The sequence below is a fragment of the Bos mutus genome, chromosome 3, assembly GCF_027580195.1.
Source record: "Bos mutus isolate GX-2022 chromosome 3, NWIPB_WYAK_1.1, whole genome shotgun sequence".
In the NCBI taxonomy this organism is placed as follows: domain Eukaryota; kingdom Metazoa; phylum Chordata; class Mammalia; order Artiodactyla; family Bovidae; genus Bos; species Bos mutus.
Window position 1 is genome coordinate 16,061,027 of NC_091619.1, and position 20,608 is coordinate 16,081,634.

The 20,608-nt window shown below is 45.5% G+C and overlaps 2 protein-coding genes across 3 annotated transcripts; one reads left to right on the plus strand and one right to left on the minus strand.

The window, feature by feature from the left end:
- Positions 1-901: 901 nt before the first annotated feature.
- On the minus strand, positions 902-3,971 carry OAZ3 (ornithine decarboxylase antizyme 3). Its single transcript, NM_001290534.1, is given in 5 exon segments — positions 902-1,155; positions 1,845-1,930; positions 2,437-2,612; positions 3,350-3,489; positions 3,776-3,971. Coding segments are annotated over 5 exon segments (708 nt in total). The 5' UTR covers positions 3,940-3,971; the 3' UTR covers positions 902-1,012.
- A 3,196-nt stretch (positions 3,972-7,167) lies between these two features.
- MRPL9 (mitochondrial ribosomal protein L9) lies at positions 7,168-14,244 on the plus strand. Of its 2 annotated transcripts, none has more exons than XM_005894970.3 (7): positions 7,168-7,382; positions 7,558-7,714; positions 8,411-8,535; positions 8,750-8,800; positions 10,500-10,601; positions 13,521-13,581; positions 13,716-14,244. In XM_005894970.3, exons 1-7 carry the CDS (start codon positions 7,230-7,232, stop codon positions 13,763-13,765), a joined length of 699 nt encoding a protein of 232 aa, XP_005895032.1. In that variant the 5' UTR covers positions 7,168-7,229; the 3' UTR covers positions 13,766-14,244. The 2 variants fall into 2 exon arrangements, with proteins under 2 accessions (XP_005895032.1, XP_014333451.1); XM_014477965.2 differs by having other exon boundaries at positions 7,173-7,382; positions 13,521-13,604.
- Positions 14,245-20,608: the final 6,364 nt, after the last annotated feature.

Below are 20,608 nucleotides of genomic sequence, written 5' to 3' on the forward strand. Positions count from 1 at the left end.
GCTTGGGTAGTCCCACAAGAATCAATGAAAGCATGCTGTTGATTTGATATTTCAGACCTTGGCTGCACTTGCTCACTGAAGCCAGCTCGGCCCTGGAATTGGAGCTACTCTACGACAGGATCATGGGGCCAGTTAGTCCCCAGTTTCCTCAGCCTTTACTCTCTTCTTTTAATTTTATTTAATCAAAGTACAGTTGATTTACAGTGTTGTGACAATCAACACTGCAAAGTACAGCAAAGTGACTTTATTTTTGTATTATTTTTCATTATGGTTTATCCCAGGATATTGAGTATAATTCCCTGTGCCATACAGTAGGACCTTGTTGTTTATCAGCCTTTACTCTAAAAAGAGGTCTCCTGATATAAACTGTTCACAGGACTTCTATGAAAAATGAGTGGTATCTCATTCTTAGCTACAGTTTGTTACTGTGTATGAAAGCCTTTTCCTTTAACATGGCTTTTAAGACCTTTTAACCCATTCTAATGAGTTCCCTATTCTTAACAGCACTACTTCTGCAGCCTCCTGGAATGTTCCTGCCCTTAAACTAGTGCCACAGGAACCATGTACCTTCTCTCATTTCCTTCACTGGTCTCCAGTTTGAACCGAAGTATATGGATAAAAATATCCCAGTAAAGCTTAAGTCTTTCTGAATTCCCCGGTGCTTGGTTCCTGCTCCTGGCCGGTGCTCAGATGGTTAAAATAAACAAGGGAATAGTTTTGGGATGGGGGAAGGCAAAAGCTTAAAATCCCTGGGTCCTTTCCCTGTCTTGCTCAGACCCCTTTGAGCTTTTCAGTCATCAAATGTCTGTCTGTCCCTCAGTGAATTCAGCTCTGTAAGGCTCATTTTTCACTCCAGCCAACCCTCTCCCCCACTCCCCCTGCAAAGAAATAGTAAACACAAGAGGATTGCACTACCCTTTACTCCTAGACGGAAGGTGTTTTGTCACATCCTGGAAGCTTGGTTCTCACTTAACAAGGCTCCCAGCCCCTCACAGAGTAGGAATAAGCATGTTCAGGGAGGTTCACTGGGCAGGTGGCCAACATCCCTTTCAAGGGGATACACCATAAAGATGACATTGTCCCAGGGAGGAAGGGCTGGGTGGTCTGGTCTGACCACCTCAAAGCCCATGTAGCTGAAGGCACGTAGCAGAGCACCTGTGAAAAGAGAACAACATTAGAATACTCTGAGGCTCCATGCAACCATTCCCCTAGATTTGGCTTCTTCCACTGGGGAATGACTGGGCAGGGAGCAGTGTGGTGCAGGCACAGGGATGATGTGCTTTGGAGTCAAACAGAGCTGGACTCTAACCTGGCTTCAGTGTTCTACATGTTTGTAAAATGAGGATCACAGAATTTAAATGAGATGTTTACAAAGTGCCTAACACAGTGATGGTATAATAAACTCTTGCTTGTCTCTCATATCCAACAGAGTATAAGCTCCCTGAGGGAGCAAGCATTTCTGTAATGTGCACCTCACATCTGGTTAAATATATTCCTGGCCTTACACCTGACCCTTTCACATTATGGGTGCTTAATACATTTGAGACTCTTTCTATCCTACCAGCCACAACCCTTGAATGGCTTCTGTGTAATTTCACCAGTGCTTCTTCAGTTTAGCTTCTGAAATCTGTGTGCAGGGCCTTTCTGACAGTTCAGTTATGACTTGAATGAACAGAATACTAGGTGCCTTAATTTCCTTGGTGGGGAGAAGGGGATGGGTGTTGAATCCCTGAACTGCCTGAACATGCCCTTTAGAATGAGGGGAGGAAGGTCTCCTATAAAGGGGAAATTGCTGTCAGCTGCTTCAGCACAAAGGGCCAGGAAGGAGAGAGCAGATTCCCCACCTCTGTCATTCCGGTTGTTTTGGATGTTTACAAACACGGAATCCACATTGGTCTTCTCCTCCACATACTGCAGTGCTGCGGTCAAACTAGGGACCAGAAGGAAAATGGTTAAGGCATGTTTCACAAACTCAAAATTGAGAAAGGTGCCTATTTGCAACAGAAGGTGTTTTATTGCTCATTGTTTCCTGACCCAAGGAAGTGAAAGTTCCAAACTAGTTTTGATGGATTTTTCTCTGAAGCTAAGGGTTTATACACTGTGGCCTCATACCCCTACCGTGGAAGGGGCTTGGGGAAAGGGGGCCACTCCATAAAGACAAACAGCTGGAGATCACTTCCTTTCAACTATTTATGGATTCCACCTTGTGATTCTGAATCAGTTTAGCAACCTCCTATAGGCTGTTATCCCTTGAATCCAGATCCTGGCTCAGCTCACCAGGAGCTGGTTCAGTGATTTGGCTGGTTCAATGATTTGAATGTATCCAGCCTCTGAATAAGCCCTCACTGGCTAGCATGCCCATTACCTGATTGTGACATCAGAGTGAACCCCTACCTCTTCCCTTCACCTCCACTCCCCCCATCCAGACTCAGTTACCTTTCCCAGTTGCCTTGATCCAAGGCCCGATACGGGATGTCTAGGAAGAGCCTGTGGTCACACAGAAGGCCGTGCCAGTGGGCAGAGGTCTGGGGGGTGAGGCGGAAGTGGAAGTCTAACTGCACCGGGTCCTTGTGAAGCAGGGGGTCAGTAGACAGCACCGTCAGGTTCCCAGCCTAGAAAAGGAGTAAAACTGAGAGTCTCCTGTTTCTGTGCTCACCTAACCCTCAAATCAGATCTCAGACCTGTTTAGGTGTGTCTATGGAAGCAAGGAGGGGGCTGATGGAGAGCCTAGGTGAAGTGGAGCCAGGCCTTACTCAATATCTCTTAGTTCTAGGACCTAACTCTGTCCCTATCATGGAGTTTTCCTTGACAAAAATTTGCTGACTCCAGTGAGGGGTGCACTAACGGTTCAGAAACTTGTATTTACATCAAACAGCTTATTCTTTAAACAAAGCTGTGTCATCTGTTTACTGTCTCACTAATATTACTCTTCTACTTTTTTCCATCATATAAGTTTTCTCTAAATTCTGGCACTTCTTATCTAAAAATGGATAGCTCATACCTAGGCATGATGATACAAAGGCAAGTGCAGGAGTTCCAGATTCTGGACCCAAAACTTAGCATCTGAACAGCTTTATGTCCCAGAATACAGCTTTATGTCTTAATATAGTCTGTCTTTGTTTTCAGTTCTTCTTTTCCCATCCTGCTTTTCAACACCAGCCCTAGGACCCTGCCTTAAGTTCTCTGGACCAGAATCCTTGCCTATAAAGCAAGTCACTTTTACACAGGAGGTCACATGAGCTAGCTTTCTATGATTTATTTTCCAACTAGTTCATGTCCCTTTGCAAGATACCATATTACAGCAAGCAATGGGCTGCCATGTCCCAGCACCAGCTCCCAGTCCACTTACCGAATATAATTCTTTAAGCTGGTCTTGATCACCCTGCTCGGTGTGTCTGGCCCCCTGAAGACCTACTAGGGACTCAGGAGCACTGAAGACAGCAACGGGGCCGGAGTGTCAAGTCCTCCTCTTCCTTATAAGTGGTGATACTGATGAGGGAAAAGAGGCCCCAAATAGTTGATCTCTGAGTCTGAGATGAGGAGAGACTTACCTTCCAGGTACACGGGGCCAGGTCTGGCACTGTCTTCTGTATCTTCTGTGAACCAGCCTATCTATTTCCATTTCCCCAGGCCAGCCAGATAGAAAGGTTTACAAAGTTCCATGCCAGCCTTCCACCCTACTTTGCTATTATCTTTTGCCACTTAGGGAGTCCTTTCAAATTCTTTTATTTTTCTTTACAGTTAAACAACTACAGGTAGAGATTAAAACAAGTACCTTTTACAGCAAGGCAGCATCTTCTCCCGGAGGGTGATCCGGTACTTGTAACAGTAAAGATAATAGGCGTATGGTGACCAGAACGGGTAGAGGTAGTTCCGTGTTTTTCCCCTCTTGATATAAGAAAGGGAGTAGAAAGAGGGGCGTGACCTGTAACAAGGCAGTTTCTTAGTTCAGTGCCTCCCCGCGGCAAAGTGAGGTTCAGGGGCTGGTGGCAGGGGTTCAGGCCCCTGGTCCCATTGTGACACGGTGAGCACTGTGACATGGGCAAAGGGCCAGCCTTTCAGTCACTTCAGGGCTCCTCTCTGTGCTCCCTACCCCATCTACCCCCTTAGGTAGCCCCCAGAGCTCTTGTTCAACTAGTATGGACTTCATGGCTGTACCAGAAATTAAAATACTTTTTGTTTCTGTGTGGTTGATAAACAGCCCTGGCTGACCACTTGTGCTCACGGAACATGGGCTCCCCTCTGGCGTGTGCATGTGGCAAACCCACGCTTCAGTAACAGATTGGGGTCTGATACTGCAGGAGTCTTCTAAGGCCCTGATCCAGTATCTGACTTGATTGGTTGGTTCCCTATTCAGTTCAATATTTTTATTATCCCTACCTTTAATAACCCAGTGGTTCTACATGTTGTTGAACTTTCTCAGTGCCTTATGGCGTAGGAACTGCAAACTCAGTGTCTCCAGGAGCCTGGACAGCTAGGGGAAATTAGTGGAGCTGCTGGGTGGGACTATAGCAAAATGAAAAGCTCACACACTCTTAAAAAAAGCCAGGGGGTTGGGGTGCGGTGTGTAGGGACACAGCTCAGCTCCAAGTTTCCATGCAGGAATGCAGACCAGATCATACAATTTTCAACAGAAACTGGAAAGAGATTTTTGTGGTAAGTTTCTCAAAAAGATTTTTTTTTTAATTTGAGAAATTTTACTACTAACAAAAAATAAAAATTATTGATTAAAAAAAATCAACATTGTGTGCAAAATTTGGAGCTGGCGCCACCAGTCTGAGACCTCTGCACGTTCTTCATTCATCTATTTACAAATACTTATTGGGGGCCTACTGCGAGCTTGGGATACACCAGTAAACAAACCAAATATCCCTGCCCCATGGAGCTTCGAACACTGAAAGAACAAACCTAAACACTAAACACAAGAGAACTATTTCACGTGTTAGAAGATGAAAGAAGGCTCAGAAGGGTGAAGGGGTGGGACAGTGGCAGTAATAAAAGGGTGCTCTAAGGAGCTCTCATTGAAAGGGTGACATTTAAAGACTCAAAGAGGGTGAGGGAGTTAGGCCAAGCCAACATCTGAGGATAACAAGCTTCTGTGTGAAAGCAACAGCTAGTGCAAATCCCTAAGGAGAACAGGTCAAATGTTTTCAAGTCCACTGTGGGTTACAAGCTACGTGCTAAGTTGCTTCGGTCCTGTCTGACCCTTTGCGACCCCCTGACATAGCCTGACAGCCTCCAGTCCATGGGATTGTCCAGGCAAGAATACTGGGGGTTGCCATTTCCTCTTCCAGGGGATTTTCCCAACCCAGGGATTGAACCCCCATCTCTTATATCTGTTGCACTGGCAGGCAGGTTCTTTACCACTACTGCTACCTGGTAAGCTCTGTAAGCTATAGGGGGAGTAGAAGAAGACAGCTAATGGGACCGGGTCATACAGGGCCTCGTAGACCATTGTATGGCCTTTTTCTTTGACTAAAGGGGGAAGTCTTTGCAAGTTTTGGACAGATGAGACATGATCTGACATGTTTTTCAAAAGATTCTGACTGGTGTATTGCAAATAAACTGTAGAGCTCTAAAGGATTATTTGTTAGGAGACTATTGCAGTAATCCTGGAGAAAGATAGTATCTTATACCATGGTGGAGAGCTGGAGTGATGGGATATGGTCGGATTCTGGAAATAGTATAAAGGTAGCACCCACAGGATTTCCTGAAATAGGAGAGAAGGTGAGTCCAAGAACTGAAAGAAGGGAGTTACCATCGACAGAGAAGAAAGGCTGCCGGTGTGGCAGTATGGGGCAGAGGATAGAGATGGGTTTAGTTTGGAGCGTGTTAACTTTGCATTGTCCACAGTTGTATAAGGGGAAGATGAAGTAAGCAGCTGGATAGTCATGTGTGGAGTTTAGAAGTCTAGGGTGAAGACAGAAATTTGATGTCATTGGCATTATGAGTAAAGATTGGCATTCAGAAAAGATCCAAAGACTGAGCCCTGGGGGCACTCTAAGAGATAAAGAATAAAGGAGAAATCAGCAAAGGAGACTGAAGAAAATGAGTGAAGCTCCCCGCTTGTTTCTGGGAGCATGTTGAGACCAGAAGGAGAAAAATAAATCGGGTGTCCTGGAAGCTACCCTAAAGAAAGTGTAATTACGAGGGACTGCTGGCCAAAGGCTGTTTATAGGTCGAATAACATGATGCTCGGAGAAGGCAATGGCAACCCACTCCAGTACTCTTGCCTAGAAAACGGATGGAGGAAATGAAAATGCTCCTCCTGCTATGGACGGAGGAGCCTGGTAGGCTGCAGTCCATGGGGTCGCTAAGAGTCAAACACGACTGAGCGACTTCACTTTCACTTTTCACTTTCATGCATTGGAGGAGGAAATGGCAACCCACTCCAGTGTTCTTGCCTGGAGAATCCCAGGGACGGGGGAGCCTGGTGGGCTGCCGTCTATGGGGTCGCACAGAGTTGGACACGACTGAAGCGACTTAGCAGCAGCAACATGATGCTCAGAGCATCTTTCCATAAATCTCTTGCCAAACAGGCCCTATTCATTCCATTTATATGGTTTACTCCCCAGTACTGAGACCCTCCACAGAGGGAACTGTCTCCCTCGTGATTTACTTATTTAAATATTTGTTAGGAGACTATTGCAGTAATCCTGAAGGAAGATAGTATCTTATTCCAGGATAGGAGGACTAAATAGTGTAACGATTAAGAGACGATCCTGAGGTTGGCAGTTTTCCAAAGGATTCCATCCTTCCACCACTTTTAGATAGATTTGAAGTAAGGAAAAGGGAGAGCAGTACCCTCTCCTCTCAGCATCCAGCTATCACAGAACGTCAGAACTGGAAGCGACCTCAGAGAGCGACTGGAGCTAAATAAAAAGACCCCAGTAATAGAGACTAATAAAGACAAGTGAAGCCAAGGGAGGGAGCGGGTGTCTCCCGGTGTCAGTGCACCTAACAGTCATTCCACTATCGGTCAATGGCTATGGGTGTCCCTCCCCCGAGAAGAAACTGGGAAAAGGGAGTGGCGGAAATGCTGAATCGTGGAGCACCCATCCCAGCCAGATCTCTGGTCTCCAGACACCCAAATCGCAGCTCAATCCGTGCCAGGCTTTCCTGGAAGCTCAGCGCGCACAGAGCCGCGCCGGCTCAGGCCCGCCGCGGGCAGCCCGCGGGGGCCTTTCCTGCCGCCTGCGCCTTGCGGACGTTCCTCTGCGCCCGAGAACATGGCGGCGGCTGCTTTTGCGGTCCCGCGGGGAGTTCAGCTGCGGGTGTTCACTGAGCGGCTGCTGCGAGGAGGGGTCCGGGAGCTCCTCCGGCCGCGACTTTCAGGGAGCACCCCCGGCTCGGAGCGCGACTTCAGCCTGTCTCACAGTCGGGTGAGGGCTGGGTCTGAGTCCTGGGGCTCCTTGCCTCTGGTGGAGCTAGTTATGGCCGAGGCTTGTTTTAAGAAGCGCGCTGAGACCGGGTGGGCCCCAAATCAAGGGTGGTGGGCTCTCCTTGAGGTGCCGGCGGCCAGTGGAGGAGGCTCACCCTCGCTCCCCCGGCCTCCAGGGCACGGTCATTGTAGAGCGCTGGTGGAAGGTGCCGCTAGCGGGAGAAGGCCGGAAACCGCGCCTGCACCGGCGACACCGCGTCTACAAGCTCGTGGAAGATACGAAACACAGGCCCAAAGAAAACCTGGAGCTCATCCTCACCCAGTCGGTGGACGGTAAGGCCCGGGGAGAGGTACTTCTCTCAGGCTGGTTCTGTTCGGCATCAACTTTTTTCTGCCCTTTCACTACTGAGAAGAAGCGGGTAAAAAGTACTGTGATTGTGACATTGATTTCCTACATAGAAAATTAGAATATGAATGCAGCATCATCTAATTTTATGTTCCAGAGTCTTGGAAGGCCTCATTTTGACTGTTTCCCTATGCATGGGCTTCCCGGGTGGCGCTAGTGGTAAGGAACCCGCTTGGCAATGCAGGAGACTTAAGAGACACTGGTTTGATCCCTGGATCAGGAAGATCGCCTGGAGAAGGACACGGCAACCCACTCCAGTATTCTCCCCATGGAGAGAGGAGCCTGGCGGGCTACAGTGCACATGGTCGCAAAGAGTTGGACAGGGCTGAAGCCACTTAGCACGGCATCTTTAACAGTGTGTGGGGAGAAAGGCCTGACAGTAGGCACCACATACTGAAATCTCTGTGATGGGACAGTGCTTCACTTTGTACATGGAATATTGAGTTTCTCAATCAGACCCTAAAGAAATGAATTCGAAATCGTGCTATTCCTAGTGAATACTAATATTTCTTCTGGGAGGAATAAGCACTGTGAAAGAATAAGAGGTCTCTTTTTCTTTGATCATCTCCTCTTTAGGGACTGCTAGATAATTCTGATCCTGTGCCTCTGTTCTCTGTTGGCAGAACTTGGAGTCCGAGGTGACCTGGTCTCAGTGAAAAAGTCTGTGGGCCGTAATCGACTACTTCCTGAAGGACTGGCTGTGTATGCATCTCCTGAAAACAAGAAGCTGTTTGAAGAGGAGAAATTGGTGAGCCCAAAAAGAAAGCAGAGGGACTCAAGAGATAGTAAAACCTGAACATTACTTCTAACAGCTTCTTTCCCTTTAATATTTAATTTGAAAATGAGGTAGGGACTAGAAGAACAGGAATTCAGAAGCCCAGACTATGCCCAGTATAGTAAGAATTTGTTGTTAGTTACTATGGACTCTTTTCTCTTTTTCAATCTGTAACTTTCTTTTCTAGCTGAGACAAGAAGGAAAACTAGACAAGATCCAGACCAAGGCAGGTGAGGCGGTGAGTAGAAACAGAAAATCTTTATTTATGGGTCACATACAGAAGTCACCAACCTCTCCCTAAAAGGCTCCTTGATTTCCTTGAAGTCTCCTAATTTCAGGCACAAGGTAGGGGCAGGGGGAAGTACTGTGGCTACTGTAACTGATACTAATATTAAGACCTCCTAGGAGATCCTGACATGTTGGGTCAAATGCTCTGGCTTATTGAGGGAGGCCCCAACCTGGGCGGGAACCCTTGGGAAAATGTGAGATGAGGACTCTGCCTTCAGGGGTGTTTACAGACAAGCTGGAAAGAACACAGACACAAGAGAAAGTGATACATAAACTCAAGACAATAAATCATGAGTGACATGGACTAAAATGGATTAGGGTGATTGAGGAGGGGTTTTTTCCAGATGGGATTGAATTAGGCCTTGTGGGATTAATAGGCTTTGGATAGACCAGGAAGGTAGGCAAGGTATTAAGGGAGACAAAGTCTGAGTAGATAATTAAGGCATGTTTTAAGGTTACACTGCATTTATAGTTATTACAAAATACTGGCTATATTCCCCAGGCTGTACAGTACATCCTTGTAACCTGTCTTACACTCTATACCTGTGCATCGGTTTTTGTCTCGTTATATTCACTGATTTGTGTTTTTTAGATTCCACATATATAAGTGATATCACAGTATTTTTCTTTCTCTGACTTATTTCACCTAGCATAATGGCCTCCAAGTCCATCCTTGTTGCCGCAAATGGCAAAATTTTGTTCTTTTAAATGGCTGCATAGTGTTCCATTGTGTCTATATGTGTGTGGGTGTGTGGTGCGTATACCATATCTTTATCCATTCATAATAGACACTTAGGTTGTGTCCATAACATGGCTATGAACATTGGGGTGCATGTATCTTTTTGAATTAGTGTTTTGGAGGAGGTTGGATATATATACCCAGGAGTGGAATTTCTGGATAATATGGTAGTTCTAATATTTTTAGTTTTTTGAGAAACTGCTGTACTGTTTTCCACAGTGGCTGCACAAATTTAAATTCCCACCAACAGTGTACAAGGATTCCCTTTTCTCCACATCCTTGCCAGCATTTGTTACTTGTATTCTTTTGATGATCGCCATTATGTCAGGTGTGAAGTGATAGCTCAGTTAAAGCATGTTTTAAAATAGAAAGTAGACCAGCCTAGTTAAAGCAGAGGACTTGAATAGTATATTAGGAAATATATGACTGAAAAGTGGGGTGGGCATGATTTATAAAACATCTTTAATCCTCAGCTGATGAATTTATACCTCATTCTTTTTTTTTTTTTTTAATATACCTCATTCTGTAAGCAAGGAGGAATCATTAATGGTGTAGTGGTAGGATTGAAGGGCCAGAATATTGGGTTAAAACAGTCTATGAAAGTCTTTCCATCCTGAGATGAACAGTCGATGAGCCTAACTTTGACATGGCCTGTGTCTCCTTGCTTAGGGAGAGCCAAGTACAGGCAGCATTCCCCTCCAGAGCATTGCTGAAACATCTTTCCATGATGTCAGTCATGAGATGATAGGAATTTTTATCTTTCCTATTCATCATCTCACCTCCCTTGGCTACGAGGCAGGAATCATGCTTTGCCTGAACTCTCAGACTTCATGCCTCTTGGCCTCTTGCTAACATGTTTCCTCTCCTTGATTCCAACTCTAACCTACCCTCTGTTTATAATTCCTCTCAGACAGTGAAATTTCTGAGGAGTTGCCACCTGGAGGTAGGAATGAAGAACAACGTCAAATGGGAGCTAAACCCTGAAATAGTTGCCCGCCACTTTCTCAGAAATGTGAGTACTCCCAAACACCACTGTAGCCCTAAGATGGAAGCTACCCCTGGGAAGCAGCAGCTACTCTAGGATTGATCCCTCTGTTAGGAAAGGGTGTGATCATCCAGCTGAAGTTAGGGAAAGCTTTTTTTTTTTAATTGATTTAAAACATATTTCTACTGTGCAGCAAAATGATCGTTTTATATATATGTGCCCTTTTTCATATTCTATTCTGAATATACTGGATACTGAATATAGTGCCCTGTTGTGTACAGTGGGACCTTGCTGTTTATCCATCCTATATAGTTGCAATATATAGTCTGCTAATCCCAGACTCTCAATCCATCCCTCCCCAGTCTGGCAACCACAAGTCATTTCCCTCCCACAGTGCAAGCCAGCCAGGAATGCTTTCCCTAAGTTGGACAGCCATACGTAAATCGATGCGCCCTCCTCCTGGGCAGTCACAAGTCTGTTCTCTACGTTTGTGGATCTGTTTCTGTTTCATAGATCATTCGTGTCACATTTTAGATTCCACATGTAAGTGACAGCATCCGGTCTTTGTCTTTCTGACTTAGTTCACTTAGTATGGTCATCTCTGGGTCCGTCCCTGTTGCTGCAGATGGCACGGTTTCATTCCGTTTTGTGGGTGAGTCGTGTTCCGTTGTGTATATGGACCACAATTTCTTTACCCATTCATGTGCTGATGGACATTTAGGCTGTTTCCGTGTCTCGACTGCGATGGGCCTTTGCTGCTTCACGCAGGCTTTCTCTGGTCGCAGCGAGCATGGGCTCTGTTGTGGTGTGCAGGCTTCTCATTGTGGTGGCTCCTCTTGTTGCAGAGCATGGGCTCTAGGTGTGGGGGCTTCAGTAGCTGTGGCACAGGGGCTTGGTTGCTCTGCAACATGTGGGATCTTCCCGGACCAGGGATCAAACCCATGCCCCCTGCATTGGCAGGTGGATTCTTAACCACTGGACCACAAGGGAAGTCCCAAGGGAAGTCCCACATGTATCTTTTGGAATTGTAGTTTTGTCCAGATATAAACCCAGGAGTGGGCTTCCCTGGTGTCTCAGACGGTAAAGAATTCGCCTGCAATGCAGGAGGCCTGGGTTTGAACCCTGAGTTGCAAAGATCCCCTGGAGGAGGGCATGGCAACCCACTCCAGTATTCTTGCCTGGACAATCCCCATGGACAGAGGAGCCTGGTGGGCTGCAGTTCCTGGGGTCGCAGAGTCCAGCACAACTGAGCGACTAAGCGCATACCTAGGAATGGTATTGCTGGATCATATGGCGATTCTTTTTTTTTTTGAGGAAGCTCCATATTGTTTTCCATACTGGCTGCACCAGTTTACATTCTCACCAGTAGTGTAAGAGGATTCCCTTTCCTCCACACCCTCTCCAGCATTTGTTATCTGTAGACTTCTGTTTCACTTCTGGATACACTGCCTTCATTGCTTCATGTGGGCTTTTTCTAGTCGTGAGTTGGGGCTTCTCTATACTTGCAGTACACGGGCTTCTCCTTGCAGTGACTTCTGTTGCAGAGCATGGGCTTCAGTGGTTGTGGTGTGTGGCCTCTGTGGTTGCAGATTGCAAGCTCAGTTGCCCCTCGGCATGTGAGATCTTCTTGGACCAGGGCATTGAACCCATGTCCTGTGCATTGGCAGGTGAATTCTTCACCACTGGACTACTTGGGAGGTCTGTTTAGACTTTTTAATGGTGTGAGATGGTACCTCATTTACTTTTGATTTGCATTTCAGTGGACAGGGAGGCCTGGCGTGCTGCGATTCATGGGGTCACAAAGAGTCGGACACAACTGAGCTGAACTGAATCATTAGCAGTGATGAGCATCTTTTCCTGTGTCTGTTGGCTAGTGTGTGTCTTCTTTGGAGAAATGTCTGTTTAGGTCATCTGCCCATTTTTTGATGGGGTTGGCTTCTTTTCTTTCAGTTTTTCTTTATTTCTAGCTGCACTTGGTCTTCATTGCTGTGCACAAGAGCTGCTCTCTAGTTGCAACGCACAGGCTTCTCACTGTGGTGGCCTCTCTTTTCGGAGCGCGGGCCCTAGGATGCATGGGCTTAGTCGCCCCACAGCATGTGAAATCTTCAGGGATTCAGCTCATGTCCCCTGCATTGGCAGACAAGATTCTTAACCATGGGACCACCAGGGAAGTCCAGTTGGGTTGATTTTTTTGTTGTTGAGTTGTATATGAGTTGTTAGTATATTTTGGAAATTAAGCCCTTGTCAGTGGCATCATTTGCAAATACTTTCTCCCAGTCTGCAGGTTGTCTTTTTGTTTCATGGTTTCCTTTGCTGTGCAAAAGCTTGTCAGTTTGGTTAGGTCCCATTGCTTACTTTTGCTTTTATTTCTGTTGCCTTGGAGCCTAACCCAGGAAATCATTGGTACAATGTATGCCAGAATGTTTTGCTGTGTTCTCTTCTAGTTTTGTGGTGTTATGTCTTGTGTGTAAGTCTTTACACCATTTTGAGTTTAATTTTGTGTATGGTGTGAGTGTGTTCTAACTTCATCAATTTACACGTGGCTGTCCATCTTAGGGAAGGTGTTCTGGATTGGTTTGCAGAGGCGTGGAAGGGAAATGACTAAGGATGGTCACAAAGAAATTGAAAACTGATAGAAGATGGGAACATTTATTTTCTCTAGATAGGAAAAGCTGGGGAATTGTGACACTGGAGAATTTTTACTTATGTGGATGAAGTGATTTTGATCTCAAACCCTGTTTCTCTTTGTGAAACCACCTCCCTGAGAAATCAGGACTGAGTTTCTCTGCCACTCTTTATGGAGGTTTGTGCCTTTCCGTGGGATCAGCCAGGGTAAACTCCCCAGTTTTACTCATCCCTGTACAGGGAAGTCTAGAGTCCTCTTCAGATTGCCCAGTGTGGCAACCATGTAAAAAGAGCTCCTTTTGGTTGTGATTTTTTTTGCAGCTTGGCGTTGTGGTTGCCCCACATGCATTAAAGTTGCCCGAAGAGCCCATCACCCAGAGGGGTGAGTACTGGTGCGAGGTGACGGTGAGTGTTTGACATACGGTCTCCTTTTTCTGACTGGGTAGAAAGCTGGGATTGGGTCGTGTTGGCCTTATTTGCCCCCTGACCTAAGCATTCCTATTGTTCTGTGGGCAGGTAAATGGACTGGACACTGTGAGGGTACCTATGTCCGTGGTGAACTTTGAGAGGCCCAAAACCAAAAGATACAAGTACTGGTTAGCCCAGCAAGCTGCCAAGGGAATGGCCTCCACCAGCTTCCAGAAGATCTGAACCTGTTCTCCCTCGAAAGCAGCGAAGCAGAATCAGAGGAACGGTGGAGCAAAGATGGACCAGCACTGTGGTACCGCTCCTAGCTCGAACCAAACACGGAATTTTAGAGAGCGTATGGAGGCAGCAACAGCAGACCGGACTGCATGTATGTGTTGAATCGTCCCTATTTTCCATCTTCAACAGTTACCACGTTTGGCCTTACTGGGGAGGCCTGCTCCAGAAGTACAGGCTGTGGATTTGATAAGCTAGATATTAACAGACCAAAAGAGTCTAGATCCTATTTAGCCTCTTCCTTCATTGGAATTCACTGGAATAAATGGTAGAGCTAGCTAGCTTATTCTCATCATCCAAACTGAACATTGTATCTCTGAAAAAATAAAAAGGTTGTGCTCTTTTTAGGTGTTGTTTACTGACTTGAGTAGACTGGGGACAGGACTTCCAAGTGGAATGTCCTCTTGGAAAGCCCCTGGGGTTTGCTCCTAAAAGGAGAAAAAGAGAAACATTTTTTGGGCTACAGCCCACAGTTGCTATGGACAAATTACTCAACAAGCTGATATACCTTATGGTCTTAAAACTTATTAGGTATACTAATAAAGTCCTCAATACAAATAAGCACAATGGATTCTACTTTTCTAAGGAGATCTGAATAAGGCCTAAGGACAGTTGTTGGAGAAAATAAAGCTGGGATGAAAGAAGTTTAAAAAGGGAACTCTTGAAATTTTGAAAAAGAATTTGTCTGGTTTCCAGACAAAGGTTAAGATGTGGGGCTAGTTCATAGGTAATTATGGATTGGGAGATGAGGCAAGTAGATAGTTCTGCATAAGTTCAGGGTTCTTTCCTGGAAGAAAGACCAACTCTTCTTAACAATGAATTGTGCCGGAGTCACTCAAATGTGAGATTTTTAGGAAGGATAAAGATGAGACCATTGACTCTTTGCTACCCTTATCAGAAGCTCAGAGAAATTGATTTATCCTGTTTGAGCTCACCTGCCTGGAGAAGGCGATGGCACCCCACTCCAGTACTCTTGACTAAGAGTTGGGCACGACTGAGCGACTTCACTTTCACTTTTCACTTTCATGCATTGGAGAAGGAAATGGCAACCCACTCCAGTGTTCCTGCCTGGAGAATCCCAGGGACGGGGAGCCTGGTGGGCTGCCGTCTGTGGGGTCGCACAGAGTCGGACACGACTGAAGCGACTTAGCAACAGTGTCCTTGCCTGGAGAATCCCAGGGACGGGGAGCCTGGTGGGCTGCCGTCTGTGGGGTCGCACAGAGTTGGACACAACTGAAGCGACTTAGCAGCAGCAGCAGCTCACCTGCCTTGCCAAGCCAATTAACTACTTTCGTCCACATGCAGCCATCCTTCTAGTGAGGGTTCTTTCATCAGTGGTTGCAGCACTTGTATCTGTATCCGTCACACTTTCCAGAATTCCATAACTCAGGTCGAGCACTAGTATTCTTTGAAATTTGCTGTTCAACTGTCAAATTTGCCATCAATCCCTGCTATCCTTGAAATGGAAAGGTCATTTAACACCACATCGTTCCATACTACCACCATCACCAGGTTGAAGCTCTCTGAAATTGGGCAACAGACAACATTCCACACAGCTAATCTCAAAAAGTGTTTAAATACTTGTCATAAGGTGAGTTCCTGGCAAAACCGTGATGTGGTGAGGTTTACTGGGGGGAGTCCTCTAGATTAACACCTGTTGGGGAATGAAGGAAGATTAGGTAGAGACAGAAGTTGAGCTGATGCAGTTTCAGCAAAGGCCTTAGTCCCACAGGAGGCTGAAGCTAGGAATGGCTCTACAAAGATGTGTGCCATGTTGAGGCAAGTGGCCAGACCTTTAGAACCCTACACTGACCAGGGGAGGGTCTTGGGTGTGGTGACTGATGTCAGGCACAGACAGTTCCCAGGGGGAACACAGATGAGAGCTGTACACATTCTCAGCAGCCTGGGAAATGAGTGCCTCAGTGCTGAAGGCAGGAGTCTGGGCAGCACACCAGTGTCCACTACAGTCCACTTATTGCGCTCTTCAGACCCATTTGCTTCAAGTCCCAACATGATCCTGCAGGTTCTGGGAAAACAAGAGGAAGATCTGGGACAGACTATAGCCCCTGCTGCTGTAGCTTAAGTCTACAACTGATACCTATTTCTTCTTGGACTACCCATTCTAGATTCTCCCCCACATCCCCTCAGTTTATACTTCTGTTGGCCTAAATGGGTTACTGTCTCAGGCCATGACTACACTTGTCCATTTATAATAATCAGGCAAGAGTGGATGACTTAGGTGCCAAATATACGCTCCCTTGTCCCCATTGTGTAATTGCAGCCTTACCTCCTGATGGTTAAGTCAGTTACTCCTGCCAGGTTAATGATTCCTTCCCTTAACCTCACTGTCTTTTGGTAGTGATCTGAAGTAAATCTGCTGACAGCCCTAACTTAAAATGTAATGAGATTTTTAGTGTGTCCACTAGTAAAAATATTCCCCTTCTGTGAAGCAGGACTTCTAAATATTCAGAGCCCTGAGCTGGAGGCACAACTTCCAGGTGGGTCACTGAGAGTGATGGTAAAGGGGGGCTGCTCCTACACCCAACCCCCGTTTCCCAGACCTGTGTGTTTTAGTTAGGGACAGCACTCTAGGCTGATCAAGGGTATAAACCATCCCGGAGGATGGTATCTCATCATTACAGGGTGTCGTCTCCAAGCTGGTGTCTCTAAGATGCTCCATCGTTGTGTTGCTTCTAGATGGTACGGTGTGTGATCAGACCATGGATCCTGTGGGCATGTACCCAGTGCTGCACCTCCTTGCTATTAATAGGCGTCTCTTAGGGTTGATGGAAGAGAAACTGATTAGAAATTGAGAAACAGAACACTGTAGATGAGGGAGTGGCCAGAGTTTTGAGGATCTGCAGAGGGGTCCCCTCAAACCTTGGTCTGAATACTGATCTGTGGATGTGTGGGGTGAAACCGAGGCTGGGAGGTGGGGAACACCAAAAGACAGTAAGAAACAGTTCTCCGAGCTCCCCCACACAGTACTAGGAATGTTTTGTTTGTATTCCTGACAGTGTGGGTAGATCTTACAATGCACAGAGCACCGGGTGGAGTCTTCAAAAGGGTGTTAGGATAAAGGCTACTCTGGACCCACCATGCAAAACTTGAAAGCAAGCCTTGAAAGGATCAAACTGATAACCAAGCATGCCAGAACCAAGACCAACACTCATGAAAGAAATGCAGCAAACATAAAATATAACACTAAACAAAATTCCCAATGTCTGATGCCCAGTCAATACGCATGCATGCTCAGTCATATGTGACTCTGAAACTCCATGGACTGTAGCCCACTAGGCTTCTCTTCTCTGTCCATGGAACTTTCCAGGCAAGAATACTGGGGGTATTCCCAACACGGATCAAACTCACGTCTCTTGCACCTCCTGGACTGGCAGGTGGATTCTTCACCACAGAGCCAGCAAATCAAATATTACCATAAAAAAAGACACAGAGAGAGTCAGGGAAATGTTATCCCAACCAAAAGAAATTTTCCTAAAAATGACAGTGATGGTGGAATTAACACAGCTATAAATATGCTTCAGACATTTACGGCTGTAAAGGCAAACAAAACTATAACGCGAGAGAGAATATAAGACCCAAATGGAACTTCTAAAGATGAAGAATACAATACCTGACATGAAAAATACATTGATGGAACTTCTTTCTATTGGGGCTTCCCTGATAGCTGGTAAAGAAACTGCCTGCAGTGCAGGAGACCCCAGCTCGATTCCTGGCTCGGGAAGGTCCCCTGGAGAAGGGAATGGCTACCCACTCCAGTATTCTGGCCTGGAGAATTCCATGGACTGTATAGTCCACGGGGTTGCAAAGAGTCAGACACAACTGAGCGACTTTGACTTTCAGAGATGAAGAATACAATACCTAACGTGAAAAATACACTGATGGAACTTCTACTTCTGGGGAAGGTAGAATAGCTACACTTTCACCACTCCTGGTACAACTATAAGTCCTAGAAATTATACATGAAACAAAGACGACTGAGAAGTGGAAAGAAGCAAGCATACTGCCTAGGAATGGTGGGGCCCAAGGAACAACACTGCAGTGAATCCCTTGGATTTTCTTTTTGCCTCATTTATCCCAGATTTAAAGAACCAGCAACCTGGAAAGGCCAAATTGGGGTACAAATAAAAGTACAAATAATAAGCCTCAGTAAAAGCCTGCTCCTAGTCAAAGCAAAGGAGCAGCCTTAGCAAAAAACCTTTTAGACAATTAACTGCTCTACTCTAGCCAAACACCACAGACAGCACTGTGGCCCTGCCACCACCACGCCAAGGCTGAGAGGGGAATCTAGCCTTCCATCCTCTATAAAGGTGATAACACCTGGGCCAACACGCCTGCCAGGGGGTGCCACAGAAGGCCAAAGAAGAAGCTACAAGCTCCCCCTCCACCAGCCAGTAATGAGTCCTATCCCTCCCTGGTGTCATCAGGGAACCTGGATTCACTTCCACCTGGCAGAAAGGGGCATGCTTCTGCCTTCCTACAGGGTTGAGTCAGAGGAGGCCTAGTGGAGAGTTTGCACTTTTACCACTACCCAGCAGTAATGAGGCCTCATTCACTGCAGTATCAGTGGAGACCATGTAGGAAGCTGGAACTCACATCCCCACCTAACGGGAAAGAGACGCTCCACGTGCCTGGGTGTCAGTGGAGGTAAGGGGTAAAATCTGAAATTATACTTGGCAGTAATGATCTGTTTCCCCTTTCTGTGCCAAAGCAGTATAAGAGAAAGTCAGTTAAAACAGAAGTAAGTTTTAAATTAAGATTCAGAGTCTCATAATACAAAAATGTCCAGATTCCAATTTTTAAAAACCTGTCCTCATACCATGAACCAAAATGATTTCAATCAATGAAAAAAGAAAAATTGATGCCAGTACTGAGATGACAGAGATATTAGAATTACCTGGCATATTTTAAAGCAGCCATGAGAAAAATGCTTCAACAAACAATTATGAATATGCTTTAATGGGATTAAAATAGCTTTTAGAGAAATAGATGATACAAAGAAGAATTAAGTGGAAGTATTAAAACTATAAAATGTAATACTGGAAATGAAAAGTTCAGTGGATGGACTCAGCAGCAGAACGAAGAGAACAGAGGAAAGGTTTGAAAAAGAGAACAACAGAAACTCCCGACTATGAACAACACAGAGAAAAGAGAATGGGGCGGGGAAGAACAGAGCCTCAGAGGCCTGTGAGACTATAACAAAAGATCTAATATTTCTGTCATTGGAGTCCCAGGAGGAGAGGAGAAAGAAAGCAGGGCTAAAAATATAAATATATACAACAGAGTAATGGCTGAAAACCTCCCAAATTTGTTAAGAGACATAAACATATTGATTCAAGAAACTAAGCAAACCCCAAACAAGATAAACTCCAAGAAATTCATGCCAAGACATATCAGGACTAATCTGAAATCTAAAGACAAAAAGTCTTGAAAAAAGCTAGAGAAAAATGACACTGCTGCTAAGGGAAAAACAACCCAATTCAAATGACAGCGGACTTCTCATCAGAAACCACAGATGTGGGAAGGAGTTGATACCGTATTTTTCAAATGTTGGACTGTTGACCAGAATTCTATACCTAGAAAAAAAAAAATCCTTCAGGAATGACAGGGAAATTAAGATACTCTAAGACAAAGGAAAACTAAAAGTTTGTCACCAGTAGACTGACTAAAAGAATGGCTAACTATGGGGAACAGTGTGGAAATTCCTTAAAAAACTGGAAACAGAACTGCCTTATGACCCAGCAATCCCACTGCTGGGCATACACACCGAGGAAATCAGAAGTGAAAGAGACGTGTACCCCAGTGTTCATCGCAGCACTGTTTACAGTAGCCAGGACATGGAAGCAACCTAGATGTCCATCAGCAGACGAATGGATAAGAAAGCTGTGGTACTTATACACAATGGAATGTTACTCATTTATTAAAAAGAATGCATTTGAATCAGTTCTAATGAGGTGGGTGAAACTGGAGCCTATTATACAGGGTAAAGTAAATCAGAAAGAAAAACACCAATACAGACGTGAGTTTGAGTGAACTCTGGGGGTTGGTGATGGACAGGGAGGCCTGGCGTGCTGCAATTCATGGGGTTGCAAAGAGTCAGACACGACTGAGCAATTGAACTGAAACTGAACTGATGGAATTTAGAAAGATAACGATGACCCTCTATGCGAGATAGCAAAAGAGACACAGATGTAAAGAACAGACTTTAGGACTCTGTGGGAGAAGACAAGGGTGGGATGATGTGAGAGAATAGCATTGAAACATGTATATTACCATATGTGAAACAGATCGCCAGTCCAGGTTCAATGCATGAGAGAGAGCCCTCAGGGCTGGTGCACTGGGATGACCCTGAGGGATGGGATGGGGAGGGAAGTGAGAGGGAGGTTCAGGATGGGGGACACATGTACACCCATGGCTGATCCATGTCAATGTATGGCAAAAACTACTACAATACTGTAAAGTAATTAGCCTCCAATTAAAATAGATAAATGAATTTTTTTAAAAAAGCATGCATGTGTGCTAAGTCGCTTCAGTCATGTCCAACTCTTTGCGACGCTATGGACTGTAGCCTGCCCAGTTCCTTTGTCCATGGGGAATCAAAACAACAACAAAAAAAGAATGCCTAAGGAAATTCTCTAAACAGAAAGGAAACAATAAAGAATAAAACAACTTGGAATATCAGGAAGAAA

Bases quoted from the DNA above. Each gene is read 5' to 3' on its own strand.
- MRPL9 (XM_014477965.2), top strand. From the start codon at position 7,230: ATGGCGGCGGCTGCTTTTGCGGTCCCGCGGGGAGTTCAGCTGCGGGTG. The intron at 8,801-10,499 runs GTGAGTAGAAAC...AATTCCTCTCAG, and splicing joins AGACCAAGGCAGGTGAGGCG to ACAGTGAAATTTCTGAGGAG. The intron at 10,602-13,520 runs GTGAGTACTCCC...TTTTTTTTGCAG, and splicing joins CCCGCCACTTTCTCAGAAAT to CTTGGCGTTGTGGTTGCCCC.